This window comes from Prosopis cineraria, unplaced genomic scaffold (assembly GCF_029017545.1).
Source record: "Prosopis cineraria cultivar Desert tree isolate PC_DT_omini unplaced genomic scaffold, ASM2901754v1 PC795, whole genome shotgun sequence".
Taxonomy (NCBI): Eukaryota; Viridiplantae; Streptophyta; class Magnoliopsida; order Fabales; family Fabaceae; genus Prosopis; species Prosopis cineraria.
Genome location: NW_026556120.1, coordinates 1,966 through 20,320, shown reverse-complemented (window position 1 = coordinate 20,320; position 18,355 = coordinate 1,966). Strand labels below are relative to the sequence as shown.

The following is an 18,355-nucleotide window of genomic DNA, read 5'->3' as shown; positions in this document are numbered from 1 at the left end:
CAACAGCCTTAACTGTTGAGATTATATGATTCAAAAAAAATTACTAGATTTCTTTTCCAAAAAACTAACGGGTCTGGTCTCTCGTGTAAGTAATTTTCGTCGTCCTGTTTGTCATTATCATGGTGTCTCCTCCCTGATGCAATATTTGTTAATTGTATAAATATAAAATTCAAGTTCACTTGGAAAAAAAATCGAAGAATGGCAAGAAACATCATCATCTCTAGGCACATGCGCTTACCAAATCTTTGACTAAATAATAAATAAAAGTCTCAAAATCCAACAGAAATTCTCATGCACCACAGATAACATCATCTTTCCATCACCATCCTTGTCTTCTTCTCATTTCTCAACACTGCTTCTATTTCACACGCCATTCTTAAATTCTTAATTCTGCAAAACCTTGAAAATCATAACCATAATGTTCTCTTCCACATATCACTTCAACTATGAACGCCAAAAATGTCAAAATTTCTCAATCTTTAGATTTTGCTTCAACCAGGAAAAAACTGAAATACCAGTTCTTCACAACCAAGGTTAAGTGCCAGTGTGATTCCCACGATACTTGATTCTTAATGTTACAAAGAAGGATAATACTATTACATCATGACGCCTCTCACAATGGAAAACCTTGACAAACACACTCTCTATTATACATGGCTAGTTATAACATTTCTAAGATAGAAATTATTAACCAGAAAAAAGGATCCCAAAAATTTCTACATGCAAAACAAAACCTCAGGGATTATGATTATGAAGACATAAAACAGGACACCACTCTGTCTTTTGAAGTACGGTGGAATAATACTTCACAGAGGCTGTTGCATTGTCACAACCAGAGGACTTGTGACAGTGTGCTTCCCATCAGACCAAACCAGATGCCCACTCTTCACAGATGAACTTCCAGGGGAAAGCTTCACAGCCCTCGCTTGAACCCTAAGAAGGAAATTCAATTTCTGACCTGCCCTCCTGAAAGAGAGAGTGTCAGGCTCCACTGAGACCACCATCCCTCTGGGAGGTCTCACAGTGGCTTTATACACAGAATTTGCATCCCCAACATTGGTCACAGTTCTGATAAAGTGTGTCGACATCTTATGCTTCCCATATTGCTGAAACACTGCAGAAAATGAAGGGTAATTCAGATTCCCAGCATGTCCTGCTCTTTTAGCCCCGCCACAGTCTGCTCCTTTTCTGGTAATCACTCGAATATTTTGTGTGGTGTAATTCGAGTTGCACAAGAAATCCACATAGTCATATGTGTTGATGTCATAGATCAAACCAGGGTTCATGGCTTTCTCTGGATGGATATGGCCAGACCCATAATCAAATACTGAGGAAACATTACCAGTAGATTCGTCAAGCATTGTGTTTCCTCTGTTGTCAACTGTATAAGCAGTGGTCATAAGGGCTGATCTTATAGCAGCAGGACTCCAATCTGAGTGCGCCGCTTTTAACAAAGCAGCTAAACCAGAAACATGTGGGCAAGCCATTGATGTACCTGAAAGAATGTTGAATTCAGTCCTGCGAGTATCTGAAGGAACCCCAGAAGGTCCTACTTTATCAGGCCAAGCTGCAAGTATGTTCAACCCTGGAGCTATAACGTCTGGCTTTAGAATCTCAGGAGATTCTGGATTAGGTCCTCTAGCTGAAAATGATGCCACCACAGGTGCTCTGATTCCCAGTTTTGTTCCTTGAATTCGATTGTTGCTGTGGGAAGTGAATGGGATTTTGACGATTCTGAGATGTATTTTCGTATCTCGTCACCTCCGGTGGCACCAACGGCGGTGGCGGGCAGCACATGGCAGTCGGCGACTAGTCCTTCGCCGTCGAACACCCCGTTGGCTAAGATCATCCCAATTCCTCCAGCCTTTTTCACTACTTCTCCTTTTGCAGCTCTCGAATTGATGCCTCTGTCACATACAACGATTTTGTTCTTTACAAAGTTCGGATCCAATGAGCCTTCCAAGCAGAGTGAAGAGGAATAACCATCGCTGCCTCCTTCTGAACCGGCATACACAATAGGGTACATCCGACCGGGAGTTAGACCCGGTCCTCCATATATGCTGGCCCCGGGGATGATTTTCCCGTTTCCGAGCTTAACGTCGGCAGGGAAGCTTCTGTCTATGGTTCCGGCGCCGACTGTCGTGACCCATGGGGCGACATTGGTGACGGTGAGGCCGCCCGGGCCACCGTTGCCGGCTGAGGCAGAGACGAAAACACCAGCGCTGGAGGCTCCGAATGCGCCAATGGCAATGACGTCAAGGAAGTATGGTACAACTACGCCTCCGACGCTGAGGGAGGCCACGTCGACACCATCGGCAACGGCGGCGTCAAATGCGGCGAGGATGTCGGAATCATAACAACCACCTGCCCAGCAGACTTTGTAGATGGCAAGTCGAGCCTTCGGAGCCATTCCGGCCGCCATTCCCTTAGCATAGCCGAGTGTCGACGCTGGGAAAACGTACCTCCCGGCGGCAATCGAAGCTGTGTGAGTCCCGTGACCATCAGAGTCTCTCGGCGAACGATACTCCGACGACTCGTTCATCTTCCCGTTGGTAGCTTCATACCCGTTACTGAAGTACCGAGCTCCGATCAGCTTCCGATTACAAGAGCTCGCAGGAAAGTCTTTCCCGGCGACGCACTGCCCCTTCCACTTTGGGGGAACAGGGCCCAGGTCGCGATCATTGAAGCTCTGCCTCTCGGGCCAAATACCAGTGTCGATGACACCGATTACAAGATCCGACCCAGAATCGGTCTCCTTGAGCAAACCAGCATTGTCGGGCGTCTTGAGCCCCAAGAACTGAGGGGAACGCGTGGTCTGCACATGGCGAACCTGCTCGGGTATGACGGCGACTATGTGGGAGAGGGATTGAAGCTTCTGAACCTCTAAAGGTGAAAGCTTTGCAGAGAAACCGTGAAACACCGTTTCGTAAGTGTGGAGAATGCCACTCGTCTGATCAGAAGACGAACTGTGGGCAGAGATGGAAGCGAGGGAGGACTCGTACCAGTGTCTGTGAGTAGGGAAAATGGAAGGCTTAGCATCATGCAGGACCTGAACAATGAAGGTTTTCGTTTCAGAATCGGAAGAAGCAGAAGCAAATACTAGTAGTAGGGATACTAAGGCTAAGAAAAATGGGAGAAAGAAGGAGAAGGATGGCGCCATTGAAGAAGAAGATAAAGAGAGGGACGTTTGGTGTGTTGGGGTGTGCGAGGACAAGATTTAAAGGAAGGAGAGGGGCAGGGAGAAGGATGTGGGTGAGTGTGTGTGGTGACAGGAAGAGGTAGATAATGGAGGTCCTGTGCTGTGAATGCAGGAGGGAGGGAGAGAGAGAGACAGAGAGCAGAGAGGCGGAGGTAGTAGCAGAGTAGTGAGAGGAAGATGATGGGGAATTATGTTGGGAAGCGGTCGTGATTTTGAATATTTTCAGGTCACTTTCCTATATTTTAAAATTGGCATCCAACAGTATATCTTGATCATCAAATCTAATGTGTTTTCTCAAAAAGTAAAAAATGAACCGAGAATTACCATTTGTATCCTCACCCGCTTTTATATTACTGCCTGGTGTCTGTGATCTGCTGACTGCCGTCAGCATTTTTGTGATACAGCAGCCCATTTCCTTTGTAGCTCCTTCTCTCCAGATTATATATTTCATCAATGTCGGCAGCATTGCTTTCCACCAAGAAAAATTAATCATTTTTTTCATCATCGACAATGAGAATATGATATGATTTAGCAATTAAAAAATTAAATTAATAACATAATATTGGTTAGAAATGACATAATAAAACTTAGAGGAAAATACAACTAGTTTGCTATATTTTGATTTTGTTTGTTTTAATATTTATAATCTTTTTTTATTATTTTTAATCCATTTAGTTTATACTCCTTCCATTTAAAAATATATGACATTTTTTAAAGAGTTTGATATTAAAAAATGTAAGATATTTTTAATTTTTTAAAGTGTAATCATTACTTTTTTTAAAAGATACTCTTGTTAAATAAATCACTTTATATTTATTTTAAGATTAAATACCTTATTAGATAGAGATAATAATAAAAAAATAGGATTAATTTAAAAATAAATAATTATTTATTAAAAAGTAAGATTTAATTAAAATATTTTATATTTTTAAATGAAAGAAGTATGTCTCTGACATCAGTCCTTATATTTGTCTCTTTTGGTATTTGAGATTTATGAATAAGCATGTTTCTCGCATTTACATTCATTTCCTACTTTTTGTTTAAGCCTGATATTAAAAAAAATCCCCTTTATTTTTTAATTAGACATGATCAAATCATTTCCATGAGTCAAAATAAGTATAGGTCAATAAAATTAATATAATCCTGATTTTTTATCAATATACTCCAAACAATAAAAAAAATTATTAAAATGCTGCACCGTAAAAAATATTTACTCAAATATTACATCAAAAATTATTTATACCCAAAATAAGTTTGTAGGCATGAAAAAATTATTCAAACCAAGAACGATTTCATAATGAATTTTTTTAATAAATGAAAAGTAATACCTTTTTTATTGACATGACATTTTATTCATTGTAAGAATATCTCTTTTTCTTTTTTGCTTTGCTTTTTTGATTCATTTAAACATGAGATAGATGATTACTTATTATTATTAATGCTCCTTCATCACTCGAAGAGTTTGCTAGAACATTTGAGTACCTGTAATGATATTGAAAATATATCTAACAATGGATCCAACATATTAGTAGTAATACTACGCATGTGATGAGTTTTTTACCTTCTCCCACTAGTGCCATTGAATAGGAGTGGGTGAGTTGAAAAGTGATGATAATAAGGGTGATACGTAATAAGGCTCAAATTGAATAAGATTAGAATAGGTGAAAGGGGTGATGATAATAATAGGTTAGCATGTAATGAGATTAATTAAAATTTTAAGGCTCTTATTTTCTTACATTTTTATTTTCGATTGGTGGTTGGGCAGATAAATAACTACCACATTATTTGCTCAGTCTATCTCGAGGAATTTGTAGATGAGACAACTCAACTCTTAGCAAAGCATAGTAAGGGTTTCTATTAAATTGTTGTTCTCTCATTACAAGTAAAATGTTGCATTGGTCGTGAGCAACCCTATCTCAATAATGAATGTGATGAGAGCATTTTGAATGAGAATTAATCATTAGCTAGTACAAATTCTCTATTATGTCAGCCTAAAATAAACAATAAGATATTACTACATTATAACAAATTTTTTATAAAGAAAAAAGATGGCACTAGTGGAAGAAAGTAAAAAAACTTACGACATACCTACTATTACTATTAATACATTAGATTCATTATTGGGTATATATTTAAGGGAGAATTACAAATAAGTTCCACACAAGAAAATTAATTACTGTAAGGTCCATTGACAATTGTCAATGTAGTTTAGTTCAGTTGTCAATGGATTCTACAGTAATTAATTTTCTTGCGTAGAACTTCAATATAATTCTCTCTATATTTAATACCATTGCATGTACTTAGATATTCTATCAAACTCAAAGGCCGGAGGAGTATTAACAATAATAAGTGATCATCTATCTCATGCTTAAATGAATCACGCAGGAAAAGTAAAGTAAAAAGGGAAGGCAAAGATTCTTACAGTCTATGGTGAATAAAATTAACATCATTAAAAAAGTTGAGTGACTGATTTCACATTTATTGAATAAAAAAATAATTTTTTATTATAAAATCATTCTTAGTCTAAACGATTTCTTCATAACAACACACTCATTTTTGATATGAATGATTTTTAGCACAATATTTGGGTAAATATTTTTCACAGTGCAGCATTTCAATAATTTTTCTTACTGTTTGCAGTATGTTGGTAAAAAAGCCCATGATCCCTCATATTTTTAAAATTATAAAGACTAACATTATAAATATATTAAACTAAAAGGAATGTAAACAACAACATAAAATTACGAAGACTAAAACTAAGACACAAACAATTTATAGGAAATAAGAACTAATTGATTTTTTTTTCCAATAAAATAGAGATAAAAATGCATGATTTACATTAAAAAGGGAGAACGATAGAGAGGTTTTAAAAAAATTAATTAATTTAAATTAGATCTCAAGTGTTAAATTTTAAGAATTTACAACTTAATATCTTAATTTTAATATTTTGTTGTAATGAATTTATAACTTATATTTTAAATTTTAACAAAAAAATAATTTTTTTATTTTTCAACCATATTAAAATTTAAAAAATAAGTTACAAATTTATTATAACATAGTTGTAAAATTAAGAGATTGAGTTACAAATTTATTAAGTTTAACACTTGAGACTTAACTTAAATTAATTGATCGTTTTAAAATCTATTTGTCATTCTCTCCATAAAAAATGAAGATTTGATCAAAGAGAAATGAAAATTTATATAGATAGAGGCTACAATTTGACACCGTTCCACTCTTAATGTTCCCATCATATCCTATAAAGGCTAATGGATGGATTTAATAATTAATAATTAATGATGATAGACAATCGGCCAAAATAGCTGTGCTTGCTGGGAGACAGATGGATGGATGATGAATTAGGGGGGCATGAAAAAGATGCCATAGATTATTAACCCTGGGGATGGCTCACATGCAATGTAACTAATGAGCAATGGAGAAGTGTGGTATCAAAATGTAAATGATTAGTCCATTGGTATTGCTTCAAGCTTGGAAACTAGCTAGTTTGGGTTTTATGGAACAATACGTGCCGTGAATCTTTTTTGCTGCCCTTGGGAGTGCCTGAGTGGGATGAAATCAAAGTGCATTGATAGAGAGAAATAGATAGATGAGATGGACACGTGATGACTGGCCTAACGCGAGTGAAGGAGCAATTGGAGGTGTTAATTAACAAAGCAAGAGCGTGCGGGCAGTGGGGTTTGATAGGACGACGACGATGATGGACAAGTCCAACTGTCCAACCCTTTTTCAATGCTGTTGCCACCACACTCCATCATTTTTATATAAAAAGTTTATTATTTAATTCAAATCACATCAAGGCATATTAATTATTTTATATTGTTCTTAATAATATCATAATTAATATTAATATTATGATGATAGTAAGTAAGTTACATAATAATATCTTTCTCCTTTTTAAGACAATAATAAAATTATTTAATTACTTAAAAAATATTATCACATCTTTTATATTCAAAGGATGAAATAAATTTATAGCAATACTTACACATACAAACGCGCGGAGCACTATTTCATTCCTTCTATTTTAAAAATAAAATTTATATTCTTTTAGTTTAATATATAAGTTATTTTTAACTAAATTACATCTCAAATTATTAATTATTGACTTTAAAATTACATATTCTTTTTATATTTATTGTTATTAACAAGGCATCTCAATTATAAAATTTTATTAATTACAACCCTAATTAAAAGTATTTTTGTAAAAAATTCATTAATTGTACCTTGAAAGATCAAAATATCTTACTCAAAAAATGTTTTATATTTTTTACGGAGGAAGAAAGACACTATCATTAATTTTTTTATTATGATGTTTTTACCTTTTATTAATTATTTACGATTAAAATGAAATAAAGTTAAAATTTTTAAAGTTTTTTATCAATTCAAGAAAATATATTAAAAACCATTAATACAAAAAAGTAGGATGAATGGAGTATATAAAAGCTCACAAACAAGCTGCGTTTTTATTTGCTCCCATAAACATAGTTTTTCAATGTGTATTTAATGAATTTCTTAAAATTTTCTAATAAATAAATCAATTAATTATTATATTTTAAATGAGACATTTTATTAAATAATAACAGATATATAAAGTATATTTAGAAACAAAGATAATATTAATTTAAAAATAATTAACTAATTATTAAAAATGAGTTTTTTATAAAAAAATGACAATAAAATTCTTTTAAAATATATAAATAATAATTTAATCTCTCCAAAATGTCATAATATCTTTGAAACCTCTATGAACTTTTCTGTCATTAATAAATTTATTTAAATTATTAAATTATCCTTATTAAAAATAAATGATTTGCTATTGTATTATTGTTAATATAAGAAGAAAAAATTATGAATATTTAAATAAACTTATAAATTATTTATTTCAATAAAAATATTTAATAATTTATATAAATTTATTAATAATAAAAAAGTATTTAAAAATTAAGAAAATATAACCATTTTAAAACTTAAATTATTATTTTTATATTTTATAGAATTTTATTGTCATGTTTTTTTTTAAAATTTTTTTTACCAATTAAACAGTAATAAACGAGAGTAAGTAAACGAAAAAAAGCAAGAGTAAAAAACGGAGAGGGTTGGTCCACAGTGAGCAGTAAAAGTGTGAAACCAAAGGCGTGCATGGCTGCTAATTAGGTAGCTTCCTACTTCTTGCATTGGCCATTGTGTGTTATATTGCAAGGCCCCTCATTCCCACACAATTCATCACTCCATCACTCTGCTCACAACTGAACTGTAGGTCCATTTATTTTTTGTTTTTTTAAGAATAATTACAATACCTACCTCAATCTCACTCCTCATTTTAAAAAATGTATCATTCCCCTTATATTTTAATGTTTTCATTTAGAATTACATGAGGGAATGTATCAGATATTTTTAAGTCCTAATGGCAGTAGTGATAAATTCCTCCATCCATCGTTTTACTGTAGTGTATGTGTCCCTCTCACGGCTCTTGAAATAGTATAGGGGACCTGCTTGCGCACACACAATCCAAACAAACTTGTGATTTCACAGTTATTGATGTCCCATTTCCAGCACTTGGACCCGCCAAAATCCAACTTTAATTTCTCTCATCCCTTGTTGCTGTCCACAGGGAAAACAAAGCCACCTCTGATTGAACAACTTGTTCATCCCTCAATGTAACATCAATACTAAAAACTCGCAATCTTAGTTACATCAATTTTCTGTACTTGACTTTAATTAATTTGTTCTTCTACATTTTTATGACCACCCGTGTTTTGACAAGTTTTCCTTGTGTTTTAGACTCCACTTTCTAAATTTCACTGGCATACTGAGGCTTTCTACACTACTTTTTAAAAAAAAAAAAAATACATCTAACTCTTATGAAAGAGAATTTATTATTAAAAATTTTTATATAAAATTCACAAAAAATACCCCTAAATCCTAAATCTTGTGTATTTACAACTTGAATAAGGATATTGATAACTGAAAAATGATTATTTTGTGAATTTTATGGGATCTTTGGTAATAAATTTCTTTATATGGAATTTATATGTTAAACTTTCCCCTATTTTTTACTGTTTTTAAACTCTAATCTTTCTTTACATTATAAACTGGAACAGGGAGAGAGTAGGGGGAAAAAACTCACTTCCTCCTTTCTTATGTAAAAGTCATTTGTAATTACAATCACCATAATAAATGAGATATAATTAAATTAAAAAAATATAATTTTACGTCTCTATACTTTACTCGCATTTGTTATTGACTCCTATATTTTCTTCAGTATTTTTGGTCTTTTCTTTTTTTATTTGTCATTATTTTAGGTTCCATATTGAACAAAGTATAGGACCTTGAAGGGACCTAAAAAATGAAAACAAAAGTATAAAGATAAAAAAATATTAAAAAAAGTATAGAGATTATTAGCAAAATGTGAACAAAATATATGGGATCTAAGTTATGTTTTTCATTAAATTATAAAAAATTACACATTGAGTAAAATTGGAAAAAATAAATTAATGATTTATTGTGCTTATACTCTTTTAAAAATAAGTTGTGTAAAAGGTAGTTAGAGGGACTAGGGGAGAACATTTAAAACGAGGGGCATACACATATTTTTGCAAGGAAAAATAACAGCTAAGAACTCCTGAAGAAAGTTATTATTAGCTGAAAATATCAAGATTTTGATATTGGATTGTATCTCTTCGGTTTACTTGAAAATAAGCTTTTATGGAAAATTAAAAAAAACCAAATTATCCCTCTTAATGCAAGAGAAACAGCTAAACAGGAAAGCAAAGTTTAGTTGTGTTGTTAAAACTCCAAATGGATATTTTTTACATGGGACTAACACTTATCATTTAATTCACCTATCTTATAAGCTTTTCTAACTCATTCATTTATTGTTAATTATGAATGGGTTATTTTTGAGATCCGGAATGAATACTTGTTTGCAAGATTACACACTTGTCCAATATTTTTAGATTGTTGTTATCAAAACTCGAGTGAGTTATTATTTTAAATTTTAGAGGTAATTAATCTCTTTTTCATACAAAACTCATTTCTCAATGAGTACCACGGACTACAGTGATATGCCAAAAATTTAGGGCTTTGAATTGATATAAAATAAAAAAAAACTTGATAATACAAATTTTTTAAACATATATAATAATCTGGTCTTTCTTTTGAAATGTTAATATCTCCTAAAGTCTTTAGGGACTTTTCTATCATTATAAATCGTATTAAATTATCACAATCCCTTTTTTAAAAATTAATAATTCACAACTTTTTTTTATATATCGCAACTTTTCTTCTTAAACTCATTCACATTTTTTTTTCTTATATTCACAACTTCTTCTTAAATTAGTAACACAAACAAAATGTCAGTATTCTTAAGAAAAAAATTGTGACATATAAGACCAAAAAGTTATGAATCATTTTTATTTTAACAAGGATCTAGTTGATAATTTTATATAAATTTATTAATATTCCTCACATTTAAAGAAAATTATAACATTTAAAGGACCCAAATTATCATTTATATATTTTAAAGAAATTTTATTATCTTCTTTTCATAAAATTTCTCTGGATCATCAACTGATATTATCCCTATTAATAATGGCATAAGAACTGAGGCTGGAGCCCATGATGATGTTAAGAAGGAGAGTGAGAGGGGCCAAAAAAAGAAGGAAATGAAGCAGAAATAGTAGTAGCTAAATTGGAGCCCACATGTGGGGTTTCAATGGCTGTGCAAATGCAATTATTAGCAGTGAAGTTATTATTAGCTTTTAAAAGAAGAAGACGAAGAAGGAGCTTGAAGGTTGAGTATATGCTAGCAAGTTTGATTTTTAATCCAAGAAAAGCCCTTTTAATTTTCTCTTTTAGGGCTTGATCTTATCCCCGAACGAGGAGGTCTGCTTCCTAAGGTTAGAACGTTCATCATCAAAGCCAAGCTTTAATTAATTCATACACGTTTATCAACAAAGTATATATAAGTGGTTCTGGATGAGTTCAGCCACATTTTAAATTTTAATTTAGATTATATATTTTTTTTATATTTTATTTTTTTTGTAAATTAATAACTGATAAGATATAAGCTAATGCATTTATTTAACCGCACTTAAAATCATTATTATAAAATGTAAAATTGAATTGCTGACTTAAATTTAACGATTTAAATCTTATTACAGATATAATCGCCACACGGCAATGCTATATTTTAATTAGAAACAGACAAAGCAAGCAGCTAGAAATCGGATCAAGAAGTTTCTATGTCAAACAATCTTTCGTTTTGTTGTTTATTGCCTCCCCTCAAATTATTGCCTCCTCACCTTTTACTTACCTTTGCCAATTACCCATTCAACCACACACGATCCCACAACCTTTTATTATTACTACTATTTTTAATTATTTTATTTTTATGCAAAAGTTATACTTTGAGAGAAGACGTTTAGAGTTCGCGGCATGAATTGTTTATATACACTTAAAACGCTTGTTTAATTGTTTATTAACTATAGTTATATTGATTGTATCCTAGCAACAACATTACCTCCTTCAATGAAAGAAGTAACCCCATATATTGATGGATACATATCTCCCTTTATAAGGAAGGAGGAGTAGATTGACAGTTATGGGTAAAATTTTAAAAACTATAGCTATATTAAATTGGAATATATTTTTTAATATTTATTTGATTTTCATAATTAAATCGTGAATTTTAATGTGGAAAATAAAATTATACTAGGAAAGTGGTATCTTATTTGGCCTCGACAATACTTAAACCTGATTTAGTATTAGAGATCAAATACAACATAGTAATTGTTAAAATAACTTATTTATTTGAAATAAAATATGATCCAATGACTAGGAGTGACTAGAGTAGTTAGCTTGAAGTTAGTCGGTATACATACTTCAATTGAATTAATTATAGTGTTTTGGTATTAAGTACTTTGATATAATTGGAACCATGTAAAAAATAACGATGCCTCAAGTGTTGATTAAATTTCAAGCCGTGTTTTAAAGCTTAAATTAAAAAAATTAAGAAATTAATATTCAAAATTGAAATTTTAATGGTTTAACCATGCTGGCACTTTCCATCCCATGCATGGAATAATTTTGTCCTTGAATATTGGCATGATTACATCCATTTTAAGAGATGATGAATCGCAATGATTAATGTGAAAAGTGTTCCTAATTAAAACAAATCCTCACACACACACACACACAACAATTACTTTCCAAAAGACTCGAATTAATTTCTCCTAACAAACTCATTTAAAAGAAAGGACCAAGCTTTGAAAGTGCATTACAATCAACATATTCTTGCAAACCACCTTCGGATTCTTGAAACTCAATTGCAAGCCACAATGCACTTTCAAAGCTTGGTCCTCTTCACCAAATAAGTCCTCGTCATCATGATTAACGTCTTAATGTGTGACTAAATTTAAATATATATATATATATATATGAAACTAATAACATAACTTCATTGCGATTTAAAATTAGATTTCATATTTTTGGGTAAACTTTTTGTTAGGAAAAGTTCATGCTTCTAATATCCAATATTTAACCTATTGTCAAGTCTTACTATAATTTAAATCTTTTAAAATTTTTTAAAGTTTTAGTTGGAAAAATTTAATAATTTTTTAGGACATCATATAATTATTTTTGGACCGTCAGAGCTCAGCTAAAATGAAGACTTCCTCAAGTTCTGATCTGGGCTTATCTAAGACGGGCTCAAGCTCCCTTTTATTTGATAATAAAACAGTATCATTGACATCACTTTTAAAATGCGGCCCATTGTTTAACATAGCCCAAAGGTCTACTAGAAAAACTCATCATCATCATCCGTACAACGTCTGTACCTGGGATCAATGAGAGAAATTCGCATATGTCCAGAGCCAGACTTTTCATTAATCGGAATTAGCTCGTCCGTACAGTGTTTGATCAGACCAGATATAAACAGAATTAAATGATTTCAAAGCCTGCATATTTTGTCCAGTAAACTGCAATGATTTCAAAACATGAGATCACAATTTGCTTGGCGCCTCAGTCAAAATATTTCGCATAGGGAATCACACCGTCACATGTTATTGTTAGCGTAACCCTAAAAACGACACCCATGATGCTGATTCAAGTCAGATCCGCACCCATGACAGAATTGATTACCCCACCTGCAAGAAATCATATCACATACATTTAGATATATTTGTATGTATGCATGTAACAATATGTTATGGATATGTATGTTCACCGTTCAGACTGAGAGATTCAAACCTGCAGGAAACATGAGAGCATCCGTCAATCTTTTCCACGAAAATCTGCATCGAGGGCATCTCCTCCATTTCTTGTTCCAGGCGAGTTCCTTCAGCAACAGATCATCGTAATGTATCCGATCCGCTTTTCTACCTCTGAAACTCTGTGCAGTCCATCCCCGCGTGCCACGACACCTTGCACTGAGCACAGAATAGCCTCCTGCAGTTTGGACACTCCGAGGATGTCACCACTTCGTCCCCGTCGTCCACCAACATGGCCGAGCAATCCTTGAAGGGACAGTAAAATTTCTGGGACCCCAGAATCAGGTTCTCGCAAAGTGCGTTTTCCCACCTCTCGAATAAACTCCCCCGGGATTATGGATCTGCAGAAGAGAGGCTCTACGGACGCCTCTGCATTTCGGATCAGGGCATTTCACCATTGATATGTCTCTTGAACCTTGGACGCCACGTAGGATAGAGCATTGTGCGCAGCTTTTGTTGTCTCCGAACATGTTTTCCGTGGGTTTATCTTCCATGCAAATCTGACAGAAGCTCATGATGCTGGAGCTTCCAGAAGATTCACCAGTCTCTAGCTTCTTCTTGCCCTTTCCGGAAGACGACCCTGGGATATTATTAACCTTAATGTGGTCATCCTCATCGTATGTGAATGTCCTGGACTGATAACGGAGGACATGAGGGCTTCTTGTGGCTGTATCTGCTCTGCATATATTTCTCAATGGGGAGTGGGAAGGTGTCTTGTTCATCGAAAAGAGCTGAGAAGTAGAATTCATCAACGAAGAGATCAGTGGCAGAAGAAACCAGACGATTCTCCCTGCATGTTATTTTGCTATATGTATATCTACATATTACCTATATATGTCTTACTGGTAGAGAACCCCTCCTATTTCCCCGAGGCTCTTTCATTTGTGACAAGTCTTATTTCCACAGGTTATTTTATACGAAGTGGCAATGGCAACATAGAAAGGAATGCACGAATCGACATTTGGGGATTGAAAGAGATTAGAGATAAATGCTTGGCCAATTCGTTGGCGTTTGGATTTGCACACAAGTGGTACGCGATAATCACTGGAGATTGAAAGGTTATCCACTCTGTCGTCTCATTTCCTCAGCCGTCATATTGAAGACCGTTGGTATCGTTCATTGAGCATTATAAAGCACCTCTATGTTATTACTTCCCACTTGAAATGCATGATCGGACTGATGATATTTTAATTATATAGTCCTCAAGCGTACCGCCTCCATCTTTATATATAAAGTATTTGTTAAAAGCTATTTTATCCCTTATATAAAAGGTGTTATAATATTTTTAAATAATTAAATAATTTATTATTGTTTAAAAAAATGAAAAGAACTAGAAATATTAATGTGAGCTTTAATTTACTCATTATCGTCATGATATTAATTCACATTATTAGGTGAAAGTTTACAATGATTTAATGGGATTTCATTTAAATAATAAACTTTTATTAATAGTATAATTCAATTTAAAAATACCTCATTATACGGACCAAGGGAGTACTACTTATATGTACAAACTTATAGGTTTTATATATAGAGTTTGGTTTTAAGTGTTGAGTGGCTCTCTCTGATTCTCACTACAGTTATTTTCTAGAAGAGATTGATTGTCCTTGATATAGAGAATTTGATGGGGGTAATAGTTACATTTTTTCAATATCATTCTTATTTAAGCTCATTAACTATGAGAGAGAAGATAATGCAAATTTAAAATTTTTTTATTAAAAATGGGTAAAATTGAAAATTTATTTATTTAGATAAAGGTAATGACTTAATCCTTTCTTATTGATTCCATTGAGATGGTTAAAAAGTCTTATAATAGGAATTGAAGAGAGTGAACAATTTCCTTTTCATTTGCTGCCCAAAAAAATATTTCTTTTTCATCATTTAACATTCTTTGATTTTTTATTAGGTACATGCGTATTCCCCTTATAAGTAATCATATTTGACACATGATCAAGTTCTAAACATGGGCACTACATTCATATTAATCATCAATCAATCAATCAATAACTATAAAAAATTGAAGTTTTAGTTTTAAAATGAACTTAGCCATTAGCATCTTCCGGCGTTAATTTTTTTTTGATAATCCTTTAAATTGTGCTATGAAATAAATTTGATGTTGAAAACTTAAATTGTTATCTAAAAAAATATGGTTCTCTGTATCTGTAATATTCAAAAACTTGTGATAAGGGTATCTCTGTTGGAAAGTGGTCTCACCATGGCGGCCAATTTTAGGGAAGCCCAAGAATAATTGGGCTTGATTTAAATCCGGCCCATTTTCCGACCGTCCCCGTGCTTTTATGAGTATGACCACTCTGCTAAAAATAATATACTAATAAATAATAGAGAGAGCAAGAAGAGGAGTCAAGCGTTGCTCCTTGTAATTTATATAAACAACATGCATTAATATATAGATGTGAATATTCTAAAATGAAATTCTTAAATCATATTATATATATATATAGATAAAAAAAAAGGTAAAAATAAGGGAAAACATATTTTTTGATTCTTGTACTTTACTTGTGTTTTGTTATGGGTTTCTTATAGTGTTTTTTTTTTTTACATTTTGGATCCCTACATTTTTATTTTTTGATATTTTACATTCATTTAAAATCCTTATAATTTGTTTATTTAGGGACTTAGTACACCAAAAAATGAAAGTATAGGAATTAACATGTTAAAAAAAGTGCAAGAATTTAAAATATATGTTTTTAAAAAATAATTATATCTTAGAAGACTGATTTTTTTTTGTAATTTTAACATGGTAATTTTAAAAGTATCTTACAATACTATATGAGGGGCATGTAAATTTTTGTCAACATTCTTATGAAATGGAGTTCATTCATGGATGGAAGAAGGCTGGAAGCACAATACAATGGATAAGGTTAGATATTTAGAAGGGTCCTGCGTGACATTGAACCGCGAAATTTACTAAAATAGGACAGAAATAATATAAAGAAATTCACGTGACTTTTTCCCCTTTATATATATATATATAATTATATAATAAGGGTATCCCACTCGCACCTTGCCTATACATGTAACGGGTGTGCTCATTTGAAGAATAATTTTTTTATTGAAAATAATAATCTACGAGCCATAATCGAGTATAAAAATACAAACATTTATTTTAACAAAATTTAAATTTATTTATAATATTATGAGAAATAAATTCTTCCATAATTCTATTAAATTCCAATCCTCATTAATTATTGGGGAAATAAATAAAAGTGGTGGAAACAATAAGGCAGATGTAAAAATATCTTGTGGGTATAGCCCACCTTATCAATGTTTAATGCCATGTCCACATACTTTCCCCACTTTTTGCATCTCACAAGGTCATGATTGTCATCCCACACCCGTCTCTCACATTCCTAGCCCGTCTCATTTCAAATTATTAAATTACTTAAAATTAAAATTGCATAAATACTAAAATTTAACTCAAAGTGCCTTATTGAAGAGAGTAGCTTAATTCTCTGATCCCCAAATCGTTATCCCTATAATTTATTGCAAGTTTTGGTTATGGAGTTATGGACCTCACTCATTAAAGATTCGCGTCATCTTTGTCAATCCTTTTCCAATGTGTACCTTTTATGTATAGTATTCCCTTCAATCTTTAAAACATGTCATCTCTAACTACTTACGTCCCGTTTGGTAGTAAGCTTGGAATTATAGAGAAAGAAATGGAATTGAATATGAAATCTAGTAACATGTGTTTGGTATGCAATAATTATGATTTTTTAAAATCTGGATTCAAGAAAATTTGGCAGAATCCCATTCCATCACATGCATCATGGAATCCGATTCCATGATTTCCTTTCTCCAGTTTGCCCTTTCTCCCTCCTCCACGATTTCCTTCTTCCTCCTCTACGAACCATCTCCTTCTCAATGCAGAAGCATCGTTCTTCTTCCTTGCCTTCATCTCTTTCCTTTAGCGATAAATGGTTTCTTTCCTCATCGTTCGTGCATTCTCACCGTCGATAAAGTGCCCGTCACCCTCTCTCTCTCTCTCTCTCTCTCTCTCTTTGTGAGCGCTCTTGGTTTGACGATGATGATGAAGAGAACCGAGCAGTAGTGGACGTGTGCGCAACAGTTGTCATTGTCACCCTGCTCAAAAAACATCATCATCTGTATCGATTCTCCTCCTCTCTTCTTTTTGGGTCTCATCTTCTTATTCAGTCAGGTGTGTGCTGGAGAAGAAGAAGAAAGCAGTGACGATGTGACCATGAGAAGGCAGCGACAGACTGTAGGAGGGGGGTCCTTGCCGGAGAAGAAGAAGAAGGGGAGGGGGGTCCGGCCGGCGCAGCGACGGATGGCGGCAAGGATGCTCATTAGATGAGGAGGAGCAGGAGGCTGACGTGATGCAGAAGGAGAGGAATGGAATTTTTGGGCTAAGGGGGATGAAATTTTTGTTTAATTTAAAAAGGGCACTTGGTCTTTTCTTATTTTAAGTATTTAGATTTTATTAAAATTATAGCAAAATTCCATCATCATATCAAAACCACTGTTAAATCCAATTTTATTTCAATTTTAATTTCAATTCCGATTTCGATTTTGATTCCATCAAACATCTTTCATCATATCAAACATGACTTAGTACTTACCACATATTGAGAATTAAGAAAATAATTTAAAAGCTGATTACATTCTTTCATTAATGTAAGAGTTTCGTTACATTCTTGATTTTTCAAAAAATTCCAATAGTTTTTAATATTGCCTTTGTGTTAAATAAACATTTCTTAGTTTTCTCTAATCACATACTTCTTCCCTCCAGACTTACTATAAGTTATTGTTAATTAATTTATTTTTAAAAAATTAAGCTAGTTAAAATATAATTTCTAACTAAAATAACTTCCCACATCTTTTCAATAAT

General features: G+C 32.9%; 1 protein-coding gene and 1 pseudogene across 1 annotated transcript; both read right to left on the bottom strand.

Moving 5' to 3' along the window:
• Positions 1–234: 234 nt before the first annotated feature.
• LOC129298395 (subtilisin-like protease SBT1.5) lies at positions 235–3,404 on the bottom strand. Its single transcript, XM_054936799.1, is given in 2 exon segments — positions 235–1,690; positions 1,693–3,404. Coding segments are annotated over 2 exon segments (2,352 nt in total). The 5' UTR covers positions 3,161–3,404; the 3' UTR covers positions 235–806.
• A 9,891-nt stretch (positions 3,405–13,295) lies between these two features.
• LOC129298394 (E3 ubiquitin-protein ligase RSL1-like) lies at positions 13,296–14,963 on the bottom strand (annotated as a pseudogene).
• Positions 14,964–18,355: the final 3,392 nt, after the last annotated feature.